Genomic DNA, 13,652 nt, shown 5'->3' on the forward strand with positions numbered 1-13,652 from the left:
TTCAGGTGCGCCAAAAATCTGGAACTTGGATTTGGAGAGTTTCCGGTACATAACTGGGTAAGGGATCCAGTTCCATAGTTCCTTTCCAGAAGCCAGTGCAGGACATGGTTGGCATACGCCCAGGCTCAACTTCCCAGTGCTAAAAATGTTTCCTTTTCCTTCCCAGATATTTTCTTTTTGTTTGGGCCTCATTAGGTCATAGTTTTGTCCTTGTGGAATTGATAAGTTTTCATCTACAACAGAGAGTAAATTGTATTCTCACTGAATGAACAACATTGCAGTTCGCTTTTAAAAATTATTCTCACTTTAACTCTCTGGCTCTCTCTCTCTCTCTTTTCCTCTCCCTTAACCTCCATATTTCATTCGCATTCCTGGTGGGATCAGGATGGCAGATGAAATAGGATAAAGGAAGTTCGACAAAGGTTGTCATGGTAGCACCTTGGAGAGGGGTCAGAGTTGGTCAGGACGGTTCTGAGGTCCTGGATCAGGACCGCACAGAATCTCTGACTTAGAAGGTCATCTGTTCCTCCTTTCCAATGCAGGATTCTCATCTTTCTCCCTCAGAATATCTCTTTGAACCTCTAAAGGAACAGTTTCTTGCTGGGGTGGTTGTGATCTTATCAAGGAGCCCATTCCATTTATGCCATTATTAAGAAGTATTTGCTGAGACTGGCATCCCTGAAACTTCCTCCAAAAAGTTTCCTACCCTTGAAGGCAAATCCTCCTTTTACCCGATGGCCTTTTAGATTCTTAGAGAGAGAGGAGTGCTTTTCTCCAAGTTAGATATTTCCTTAGCTATGTCACATGAGGCAGAGTTTGCCAGCCACAGGCTGTCTTGACTTTCTTGCTCTGTCTTGGCATATTCTGGTTTGCCTGCGGCCTTCTTAAGTAGAGGCATCCAGAACTGAACACAATACATTTTTCCTTGTATTTACATGTGTTTATATTTTTTTCTATTATAATTCTTTTATCTTCTTTTGTTCAGGTACTGTGAGCATGGATTCTTCCCTTCCTCTTCCAAAAAGAATTTTAAATATTAAACTCAGTTTAAATCACTCACTCACACACACACACACACACACACACACACACACAAATACAAATTTAAAAGTAACTTTGCCTCAGGGCTTAAAAACTAAGTTCCTTTCAGGCTCTAAAGTTCTGGTATAAGTTAGTTCATTCTCAGTGACAGATTTTAGAAATAATGAAATAACCCCAAATTATTTGCAAGAATTTTAAACTACAAGCTAGGGCTCACAACTAAAAAAAGACCATATTTTAAACCAAATATACTTCAATTTTTTGAAAAACTACAAAAAGACCAACCAACCTTTGTAGGGTTTTGTCAGAACAATCCTGATCTCTAGAATGAGACTCCCTAGTACAGTGGTATTTTATTTGCCTTTTCAATAAGACATAAGGAAAGATGGTCATAATCAAATTTTCTTTGAAGATGAAGTTGAGGTATTAAATCAATTGACTATGGAATACAGTGCTTTATTGGCCACTTCAGGGACACCTGTGGATAAGGTACGTTAGGTTCACAAAGGTCTATACACTTTTCTTTAATGATCCTCATGCCTACCATTCTCTTTAGACTCTGCTGGAGAGAGGAAAGAGCAATTTGGAGTTATGGTCCGTGAAAACCCAAAGCAGTACAATTCAGGACTGAGGATGCCTATGGAATTCTGGCCTAGATGGTTCGGAGCCATGGCCATGTTTCAGAACAGTCCAGGGGGTAAATCAGAAGAGCTCTGGACTTGCTATCAGGAAGTGGTTTGTCTGAGCTGGCTTTGCCCCTATTTAGGAGTGCATAACCTTGGCCAACACATTCCTGATTTTTGCTGTCTTCAAAATAGGAAAGATATGATTTCAAATTGCTATAGACACCCTCTGCCTCCCTCTCACAGAGTTGTACTCAAGAAAGGTTAAAAAAAAAAATTTAAGGTGACTTGAAAAAAATAAAATGTTTGATACGGGTGAAGTGTTACCTTACCCCTGCAGTTTTGGCAAACTGAAATAAGAGAGCAAGGCAGATGTATCACCAGAAGCCCTGTGTGTGAGGCGATCACAGAACCTCACTGAGCCTTGGTTTCCTTACCTCCACAAAGGAGATCGTAAAGATATTTGTCTCCCAGTCTTTGTGAGACCCACGAGAGAGTATACGTAAAGGCGCCCAGACCTAGCCCCTGCTATGAAGTTTAAACAAGAGATGCAGCTTCCCTTGCCCCCAAGCTGGAGCGAGCTCAATATATTACTCTACATTGAAGCCTCCTGTTTGATAGCAAATACTCGCTTGTACTTTCTCCAAATATGGCAGACAATTTGGTATTCCAACACGTGCTCTGATTACACTCTGGCTTTGGAAATACTCTCCTGACTGCTGTGCTTACCCATCCACCCTGGCCAGGATCCCTTTTGAAGCCAAAACAGCAACAGCTGTTAAATCAATGTTACCCATTCTTCTGGAAATCCTGCTTCAGAATTCTCCCCTCCAGGCCTTTGCCCATGCTGTAACTCTACCTAGAACACTTCTTCCTGCCCCTTTGACTCCCTCACCATTTGTATCCTCACTCTTCAGCTTTCAGCTTAGACCTCACCTGTACCAGTCACACTTCCCTCATCTCCAAGGTCTAGGTTAAGTGACTCAGGTTCCTGTGTATTTATTTGTCTCAGCAGGGACCACAGTATACATTTTTTTTTGAATTCCTAGAAAACATACATTGTCTCTTTTATTATTTAAATATTGATTTCATTCTTCTCTTCACGGAGGCATTATTTTAACATCTTTATTGGTATATAATTGCTTTATACTGTTGTGTTAGTTGCTGCTGTATAGCAAAGTGAGTCAGCTCTACATATACATAGATCCCCATATCCCCTCCCTCTTGCATCTCCTTTCTACCCTCCCTATCTCACCCCTCTAGGTGGGACCACAGTATATTGTAATGGCTTGTTTTCTTGTCTATTTCCCCCTTGTACTGAATGCCGCATACTGGCGTGGAGAGTAGTGTTGGTCTTACCCAGCATGTACATGTGGGAATATTCCATAAATGAAGAAGGGGATGAAATCTACACAGCTTGCACTTTTCCCTTTTCTCCTCATATGTACTTCTTGGCTCTCCTTCAGTTACCTCTTTCCAGTAGAAATTTCTTGCCTCTATCATTTTTCTGCTTCAAGACTAGGCATTTAGTGACTGCCATGCTTCTGGCCACTGTTGAATCAAAGAGTGAAAGTGAGTCCAACATTTGGAATGAGTTGCTTTCTTGCCAGCCAAGCTACTGAGCCAACTGGGGACAACATTTCATATATTCCACTTTTTTCCACCCAAGCCTTCCAGTATGTAGTTTGTGATTTATTTATTTTTTGAACTCTTGTTATATGAAAGAAAGTTCAGTATCTATGTGTAGGCTTTCAAACTGAAAATGTATCTCGGTACAAATTTGGCCAAGTGTGTGTGTGAGGGTGTAGGCAGCTCCTGTGTTTTCCCAAGTATTGGTGAATTAAAGAGTAAAGAAAGAAGTTGTAATGCAAATCAACCGAGGTTACCTCATCACCGAATGTACCCTGCTCATTTATTTTGACAAGCCCAACTTACTTTTAATTACGAGGCCTCCTAGTACACTGGTAAATGTAGCAATAGTGACTTTGGCAGAAAAGGAGAAATCTGTGTAACATGAGCCTTCAGAATGAGTCCATGCTGACTCTTTATAAATTGGAGTGAGGCAATTCATTTTAAGAAGAATTTCAGTAGAGCAATTTATGTGATCTGTGACTGTAGTTACAAATCAGTGAGCCTTTTATGAGCCAAGCACACCAGACTGTGTACATTAAATGAGGGTAGTTTCTCAAAGAAATTTTGTCGGCCACTCCAAGCCATTACCCAACAGATTTTTTAAGTCTTCATTTGGAATTATTTTCAGAGTCAGTTTTCAAGTCATATAAAAAAAATTTTAAATGTCACCTGAAAATCCTAATACTAGAGGGGAGAGGCTAATTTTTAAATCGATGCCTACTTTTTATTATTCAGTTGGACTCCTAGTTACTTGGAGCTTTTTCCTAAATTGAATCTTCTCTTGAAGGAAGCAGTTGGGGCATCACTGAGGTCACCCATGAAAAGGTGACATAGAAGGTGTTGATAGACCTATTAGGGCCAGAGCCTCTACTGTACATTTTAATAGGCACTAGAGGGGCTTCTGTTCTTGGCAATTTATCAAAACTCTGTGAGAGTAGGAAAAATCCTACAGGCATTATGCACAGTTGACGCTCTTTACTTATTTGGTCTTTTCCTGCTCTAGCTGACCTCAATTTGGAGTTTGGGTAAAGTTTCTCCCAGTGCCTTGAGCACATCAAGATAAAGGGCTGTGATGTGTCACCAATAGCTTCTACATGGCATTTGGGTCCTAGCCACCTAGCCCTGTGTCCTCACATTCTAATATTTGTATTATTTCCCTCCCTATAATTTTTCCTACCCAAAGTAGTAGAGCTAAGCCATTGGAAAATGTACGCGTGACATACCTACTTCAGTGCATAACAAATTAAAACTTGCCAATGTCAACGAAGAGAAATTAAAAGCCCAACTGAGCTTGAAATGGAATGATTTCAACCAGTCAGCAGTACCTGAGGTGGACAGCTCTTGTAAGAGGTGTGCTGAGGGGCGAGGTGTCGCATTACGGGAGAAAGTCCTCAGAGAACCTGGGACCAGTGACTGCAGCTTGCAGGCACAGGGCTGGTGGGATGAGGGTGCAGTACAAATTTATAAATGACGGGGCTCTGAGGTCCCAGAGGGGTCCAGGGCAACTATGATGTGTAGCAGTAAAAATCTCATGTAAAGCCTTTTAAGCTGGACTGCCCTTTCTGGGGAAGCTGAAAAATAGTTTCCACTGAGGCGTCAACCCACCCTCATCGGCCTTGAGCAGCTCTGGCCTTCTCACATCCAAGCTGCCGGGCTGGCCACATGGAGGATGGTCTCAGTCTTTTTCTGGGCTTGTCATTGGCACAGCTTCCGCCCTCCCCCCAGTCACAATAGTGAAGTGACACCGTGTAACTTCACAACGCCAGTGACAACAAGGCAAGGACCTCTTCTTCCTCAGGTTGTAAAGTGAAGGAAATGTAATCCCCGCCTCGTAGCATTTTATTATGTTTGTGAAGGTCTTCTGTTTCTAATACTAAGAGATAAAATGGAGGTCGTGGAAAAGCACAAATTGTAACATGCTGGTAGTTTGTTGGTAAGAAATTTCGTTTTACTGCTGTTGTGGTATGAGAATTTAAAACAATTGTAGAATACAAATTCAATGTTAGAATACAAATGAAGGAAATAGCGTTTGGCAGAAGGCAGCAATAAGGAAAGGGAGGAGGATGGCGCTTCATGTTTAATACTGGATTCCTTTGAAGGGCCAAAGACTCAAATGCCCCCAGAGCCAGGCAGCATGTGTGGATGAGGAGAGCCGATGGGGGGTGGGAGTGGGGGTGAGCTGGGGAGCACACGCCCCGTAGACAGGGCAGCTGCAGCTCAGCTGTAGCCAATTGTTATCATGGGGAATGCAGACCTGTGCTCCCAGAGCTCCAGATATTTTTTAAGTGAAGCCAGAAATCTAGAATCTTATGTGAAAGCACCAAAGGTCTACAAGTTGGCAACAGAGTCAATTTTTTGGAAACGCCGCTAGGGCCAAACACATCCCGTCTGTGGACCAGACTTGGCCCCTGGGCCTCTGATCTGTGCCCTCTGTAGCTGTGCATTCCATCAGCGCCTGTGGGTCAGTCAGAAACGGGGGCTCGCTGGGTCCCACTCTCTGGGTCCCACTGGGTGTGGGGGGTGAGACAGTGCCTAAAGAGCACAATGAGAAAAGCACCCACAGCCCAGCTCAGTTTCCTTATCATGTTGGATTATTTGCAGCAGTTGCTCTAAACCTGACCTCATCCCCTCCAGTCACATCCCAATTCCTCAGAAGGGAGTGCTCGAGGGTGCTATGTGCTCAGTGGAAGGGCAGATGGGGAAGGGAGAGGCATTATAATGATCCCTGGGACAACCATGGACTCTCCCTCCAGTGAAAAGAAGCAGTTGATGTTGGAAATGTGGCCAGGATTGGTGAACCACAGGGATTTCTGTACCTTATAAACGAGGATGTAATACTTTCGAAGTGGCACCTTGCAAGAAAGAAGCATTGAAACTAGACAAACGGAATTGTGTTGTAGATAGAATAAGCCATGTTAAAGGAGATGGCCACATATGGGAGTCCATTGGGAAGTAAAGGAGAATCCTGTATGCCTTGGACCACTTAGTCTGAGGCTGGACCATCCAACCCACTGAGATAAATATGACCTTCCTATAATGGGCTGGCAATGCTGTAACTCTTATATTCTGTTCTGTAGAATAAACAATCTCACTACCAACCTCCGAGTCCAAATATAAAGATTCTGTGCCTTGGTGTCATGATTTATATTATCCACTAGATATGTTCCATTAGAATGTCTATGCTCAAAGGGAAATTGCTCTTCATGTTGTTTTGTATTTCCATATATTTAGAGATATGCTTGGTCCCCAGCTTAGACTCATGTTTTTGTACTTCATCTCGTGTTTCCATGTTTGTGGTGATACTGTGCTTGTCTGTACTCCATCCTGACACCCAGAATCATCTTTGTGTTCACCAAAGCCTTGGGAACAGTCTGTAAATCAACAGTTCATTGTGGAGTACAGATTTAGTGAAAAGCAATTGGATTGGAAGAAAGTCTGTTAGTTGACAAGTTAGAATCCAGAGTCTGGATTGTCTCAGAATCCACCAGAATGGAAGAGAAAGTTATTTTGAGTAATTTGCAAGTATGAGTGTGCATGTTTTTCTCTGAAAAGCTTTGTGAGGCTTAGAGGAAAAGTGATATATTTTTGCACCAAGAAATTTGTTTAAGAACCAATTTTTATATTTCTATAAATTATAAAATTTAATTTAGGTATCAAATACAAATTGATTTTCTTTTTATTTTAAACTTTACTGTGATTTCAGAAGAATGTTTAATATTTATGCAAAATGGATAATCACATTTGAACATGGTAGTAGCATCCTAATTCTTTTTTGGATCAACTCCGTATCCACTATAATTAAAAATATGTAAAAATGGTATATGCATGTGGGAAGGGAAGGAAGGGAAATGCTGAAAATTGAGTCAAGTCATGGGTTTGAGGTATGGAGCGGAGAGTGGTTTTCCCCCTTTGCTGCAATTATGCTATTTTTGTAAATTTTTTAAAAACCTCAAAATGAGAAATCAGTGCCTTCAGAGTTAGTTTCCTTTTAAAAACTAGGTATTTTTACATTCTTGATCTTATATCGATAAGCTCATTTTCATCAACCTAGATTTATTTTCCCTTTCCAATAATGTACTCTTTACTCTTTGGCAAGGTACCCCTTCCTCTTTGGCAAGGTACCCCTTCATTAGAGATCCAAAAGAGAAAAAAATAAATTATTTCAGATATTCAAGTCTGAGTACATAAGACAGTTTTTATAATAAGAAAGACAAGTTACGGGAAATGGAATCTTTTTTGATATCTGAGAGTTTGCTCTGCGGAAGATAACTGCACGCCAAGGCACTGCCAGGAGATCTATATTTCTGTTCCTGACATCTGTAGGTACCACTGCCACTGCCAATGGTGATGAGGAGAAGTGATGGGAAAATGAACTGGGAGGTGATATATCTTCCTTGACAGATTTAAAGAACTGCCACAGGCAGCCCCGAGGCAAGTGCTGACTGAGGACATTCTGGCGCCTGTGTCGGGTCACTCTGGCATCGGCAGGCAAAGCTGTTAGAAGCAGGGGGCGATGCAATAACTCTGTGGTTTAAATCTCTACTTAGATCCTTTTTTTGAGGGGATGAACTGTAGGTTGTACTACAAATTCTGAAATATCCATTATTGTTGCTAAGTTAGTATTTGCCTTGTCCTTGTGTTATTACCGTGGAGATCCAGTATTCATTACTCCATGCCCAGAATCCAAAGATATGCCCACATAAACATTTGAATATGGTTGTCCTAAGATTTCAAGGTTTGCTCCCCATCCTTGAAGCCCCTTCATTCACCCAGGGTGTAGTGGTAGATGTGGGCTGGGTCAATCTTAATATTGATCGCAAGGGGAGAATCTGACCTGAGTTACTGCTCTGGCAAAGACAAACAGACACAAATGCAATACAGTGAAGGACCATGGCTGCTCCCTAGGGAGCCTCCTGGGGAGCCTGGAGGAGCTGTGCTTACTGCTTCTGGAGAGCCAAGCTGGGGACATTCAAAGGGAGGAAGTGTGGTCAAAGGCAGCCCTTGCACCCAGTGACTTTTCTCACTTTGTTTGTCTAAATATAAATATGATTTTTGGTTATAAAACAGCTAACCGTTTTGCTTTTCTTTTGTGCTTCTGTCGGGTCCAGGACTTTATAAGGATTTGACCTTACTCAAAATGTGCAAAGAAGAATGATGGAAGCCCCTGAATACCTTGATTTGGATGAAATTGACTTCAGTGATGACATCTCTGTGAGTATTGCTCCTTGCAAGCAATGCTTTCAGGAGATTCTGCCTTCATCTATATGGGCTCCTTTCTCTGTTGTAGTCTGTATGTCCTAAACTCTTCCAACCACGTTTAGAAATTGACGGCAAAAAGGCTGCTGTGGCAGACAAAGTGTGGCTTGGGGGCCTCCTGGACCAGGAGTGACTCCCACTAAACTTTGTGGGTGGGAGCTTGGGTGAGAAAGACATTTAACCTCACTGGGCCTCCCCTTCCTAATCTGTTTCATTGTTGTCAAAATTATTCATTGAGTAAATTTATAAAGTGCCTGCATATGGTAGGCACCTTCATAAATTTACTTATGTACATAATTAACCCTATCGATTTTAATCTCTTTTATATGACTGGCTGTGCCACAGCCAGAATGCTGTAATGTTCACAAGGACACAGACTGAAGGATGGCCAAGTTATTAGTTTATGAACAATAAGAGCTTCCAGTCACTGGAGCTTTCAAAACACAGGTTGGACACTTGTTGGGAATACTGAGGAAGAGTCATGTGTTGATAAAGGACAGGACGGGCTGAACACTGAGGCCCTGCTTAATACTGTAATGCTGTGGGCTGATGAGCTTCTTCATTCCCACAACACTCACGGACTTCCTGCTGCCTCCAGCCTAGCTCCTGGCAGCTATGAGTGGATGGTCTGCCTGCCCTTTGCTCAGAGCTGCTTGTGACTTACCCTGGGCCACGTGATCTCTTCTGCCAAAGGCCAACCAGCAAACCTACTGGCCTCTCAAACCCTAGCCCAATTGCGCTGACTCTCAAGACTATGTGATGAGAAGGTTGCTGTTTCTGAACCAACTTTGTAACTTTTCTTCCCCGGACCTCCAAGGGTACACTTTCTGACCTTACTTTCCATTGATTTCTCAGTTTTGGGTCACCACTGGCAATTGTCTCAAAAATATAAGCTTTAAGGCACCTCTGGCAGCAGTGTTATTCTTCTAATTTACTCCTTACCTTGAAGTAAAATATGCATACTCTATGCAATAATTGGATTTCTGGGATGCAGATGCGTTTGAAGAATCACCTATTTAATGGATGAATCTTCCTACCTTTCCCTATTTGTGAATTCAGCCTTTCCCTTCTTCAGCTTCCAGACAACTTTTATTAGTCCTCATTAAGACTAATGTGAAGTGAGTCTCTCTCTCTCTCTCTCTCTCTCTCTCTCTCTCTCTCTCTCCCCCCCCCTCTCCCTTTTTAAATCACTGTGCTTGACTTAAATGTGGATCAGAGCATGGTTCTTTTATAACCACTCCCCTCCATGTATTTTGAGCTGGCTAGGGAAAAGCAAGAAAAGTGAATGATGATGTGAGAGGTGGGGGTGGGGTGGAATGTGTTTCAGAAAGGGGCATATGTTATGATTATCAATTCAGGGTAGCTCTCTGAGCCTTGATAATGAAGTTGCATTTTAAGAGCATAGGCTTTGAAGGCACCAGTCCGGGCTCTAGCCTTGTTCTGACCTTTGCTGGCTGGACCACAGTAACTTCGTCTCTCTGAGATACCCACCTCATTTTTAAGATTGTTTTGAGGATTGAGTGAAATAATAATATATGGCAAGCACTTATCTTGGCACACAGTAAGTTGCTCTTAAAAATGGTAGCTTTTGTTATTATTTCAATGAATACTACAATAATATTTATATGACCAATGGTGAAGAAAGAACTCCAGGGAAAAGACCAGGCATCACGTCAAGACTTTAAAAAAACACAATAGAGCAGTTATATTTACAGAAGAATCATCTGGCAGCAGCCCTTAATTTAGATGAATTAGGAATCTCCACTTGCAAGATTATAAAATACGTTAAGCAATAACTGAAGCTGTTTAGCAAATTGGGATTCAAAATTATGCAATAGTTGAGCTTCTATAACCTGACCACTCAAACATAAGTAAAGATCTCCATCTGTAATTGTTTAACTGCACTCAAACTTCCCCCCTTTAAATAGATTCCTATTGTTTGTATCTTTAACCTGCATTTAAACGGAAATCAGAAAGGAAAAAAAATGAAATTGCATAGAATTGTGAAAATAATGATAATGGTTAACATTGAGCACTTCCCAGGGGATAGGCATTATCTTATTTAATCCTCACAACAATCCTGTGAAGTAGAGAATATTATTATCTTCCTTTTACAGATGAGGAAACTTAGGTGTGGAGATGTTACATAACTTGTCCGGGCTCACCCACCTGCTTAGAAGCACTGTCTTTGGAATATCCACTTTTAGCCCCAGTACTTGGGTCGGCTTTACCCATCGCCCCTGGGGAACATTTGGCAGTACCTGGTGACATTTTTGATTGTCATAACTGGGGAGGTATTCCTGGCATCTGGTGGGTAGAGAGCAGGGATGGATCTAAACAACCTGCAATGCTCAAGAAAATCCCCTGCAACGAAGAATTATCTGGCCTAAAATGTGGGCAGTGCTGAGGATGAGCAATCCTGGTCTATTTTAATCCACTTAAAACTAAAGAAACTCTGCTTTACCTGGCAACCTCTGTAACATGGCAGATTATTTTATAATAGTTCGTCTCATCCAGGTTCAATACCTTAAATGTGCCAGAATCATATTGCTCTATATAATGTCTTCATGGGAAAAGCAGTAGGAATAACCTCTAAAGTGTTGAACTGATTGGTCTCAGCCTGTTTAGGTAGCCTAGGAACAATAAATTTACAACTGCTTTAGGGGCTAAACGGAGACAATTCAGATGCTAACACTGGGGGAAAAAAAACAACAGTTTGCTAATCACTGGCATAACAAGAAATGTAGAGTCTCCCATAAATATGCCTGTATTTTTAGGATTCTGTAAACCTCCTTTTCTGACAGCCCTTAAACTTCTTTCCTAGTTTAGTGGCAGGAAGGGGGAAGGAAAATGCACAATACATTTGAAAAAGATGCTTACAAATAGATGCCCGAGTTTAAAACTCCTCTTCTTACTCTCCAGCCATAGCCCTTTTACATATTACAGGGTTTCTGTTTCATGATTTTCCCCTCTGGTCGTGAGCTTGGCTCTTGTTTTAATTTAAACACAAGCTGTATATTGGTACAGAAAAACAGCTAGAACTGTTTTTTTGCCTTTACCTAATGAAACAAAACACAGAAGGCAATCAAATTGTTTTGAAGTCTCCCAGACTCAAAAACAATGCTCATCTTTTGCAAAATGCAGAGTTTAAACTATACATTCTTGTAACCCTGCCATCTAAAAGGGCAGAACATTGTGCAATAACTGAGGATCAGTGAAGGAGAGATGACGACACACATAAACATACGAGTTCAAAGTTGGGCTTTTCTGTCACTGCAAATGTGTTTACAGATTTCCTTCTTTATTCCATGGAATCCAGATCTCTCTGTCTTAAAAAAGAGAAGTGCTCTGGAATATTATTTTACCATAGGGTTCTTAGTAGACATGATGTATTTTTTTCTAATTTATTTATTTATTTATATTTATTTTTGGCTGTGTTGGGTCTTCATTGCTGCACTAACTAGAGAAAGCCCGCAAGCTTTCTCGCAGCAAGCGGGGGCTACTCTTCGTTGTGTAGCGTGGGCTCTAGGCACACGGGCTTCAGTAGTTGTGGCTCGCGGGGTCTAGATCACAGGCTCAGTAGCAGTGGTGCACGGACTTAGTTGCTCTGCGGCATGTGGGATCTTCCCGGACCAAGGCTCGAACCCGTGTCCCCTGCATTGGCAGGCGGATTCTTAACCACTGCGCCACCAGGGAAGTCCCCCGTGATGTATTTATTTTATGAAGAGAGGCCAATTTGCTGTCCTCAAAAATAGGATTATACACAGGACTGAATAAAGCAGAGGCCAAACCACAGATGCACTGCAGCGCTCCGCTCGTGAGCCATCAAATGTTGGCCATGCCATGCACCGACTGAACTCTTTAAACACTGGTCCTGTTTAAGCCTCACATCAAGTCTGCGAGGCAAGCCCTATTTTTATCCCCTGTTTGGCAGATGAAAAAATGAGGCTTAGAGAGAGAGACTGACTTTCACAAGGTTACAAGTAGGTAAGTGGCCGGGCCAGGATTTCAATACAGAACTGTTTGACGGTGTTACCCTTTCTCTTCTGAGCAACTTGGTTGAGTAGAATCATCTCTGGACCAGTCATCTCACCGGTGCATCACCATCCCCAACTGTCATTGAAGCAATTGCAAAGTGCTTTTTGGAAGTAAGGGAGTTGGCATATAGTGTAAACAAATAAAATGAAAACAAGCTAAGAGAACTTAAGCAAGTCTCTTAATTTTATTTTTCCTCAACTTTTCCATCTGTAAAACGATAATAATCCATCTCTACCTAGCATCCTGGATTTTGTGGAGAAGGTATGAAAATTTATATATATGTACATATGTAAATACACACACCCATATTTATATACAGACACAAATACATGTATACGTATATGCGCATCTGTATACAAATACCTACATGTACCTATAAACATGTACAGGTAAATGTGCACACACACATAAATAGAATTAAGTGCAATGCTATATCCCTCAGCACAGGAAATTTTGTTGCCTTTCTGTGTCACCATGACTGCAGCTTTGGTGAAAGTTGACACTTTTGGAAATTGCATAGCCTATGTTTTGTGCAAATCAAATGAGATCAAGATAAATAAGTGTCCTTCCACTTTATTATTCCCTTTGACCCAAGCCCTTGCAACCCAGAGTAATAGCACAGACTTATGTGGATTCATTTTCCTAAGGTGCTTAAATCACTGGTAGAAAAATAAATTCTTACAGCAAATAAATCTCACTCTCAGTGAGTTACATTTTCCCATTCCACAGACTGGGCATCACTTGCACTAAAATACCTGACCCCCTCTGTTTTGTGTGCACTACCTTTTGCTCAAGTCATTCCACTAACACTTCCCAGATTTCATTACATTCTGACCAACAGCTGCTTCACAGCAGTGGGAGACCTTGAGAAAGTGTGTGTAGGGCTTATCACGTGGACTTAGGCACTGAGTTAGGGAGGGTAAAGAATACAGCTTTTGTTCCAGTTTTAGGTGTGAAAAAGACTAGAAAGATATTCAATTTGCAGAGAACCTGGCTTGCCCCTTGTCTCTAGCAAGGGATCTGTCTAAGATCCTGTTATCCTTTCCTCTTTGCTTCCTAGAA

At 41.6% G+C, this 13,652-nt stretch overlaps 1 protein-coding gene across 7 annotated transcripts in view; it reads left to right on the forward strand.

Annotated features, from left to right (window-relative positions):
- The window catches only part of SNCAIP (synuclein alpha interacting protein), a 149,645-nt gene that overhangs the window by 65,802 nt on the left and 70,191 nt on the right, over window positions 1–13,652 (forward strand). For all 7 annotated transcript variants that reach the window (XM_067033376.1, XM_067033375.1, XM_067033380.1 and 4 more), the window contains exon 2: window positions 8,405–8,507. In XM_067033376.1, the coding sequence (XP_066889477.1) occupies window positions 8,448–8,507 (60 nt within the window). In that variant the 5' untranslated portion in view covers window positions 8,405–8,447. The remainder of the gene's footprint in view (window positions 1–8,404; window positions 8,508–13,652) is intronic.

Source organism: Kogia breviceps, chromosome 4, assembly GCF_026419965.1.
Source record: "Kogia breviceps isolate mKogBre1 chromosome 4, mKogBre1 haplotype 1, whole genome shotgun sequence".
In the NCBI taxonomy this organism is placed as follows: Eukaryota; Metazoa; Chordata; class Mammalia; order Artiodactyla; family Physeteridae; genus Kogia; species Kogia breviceps.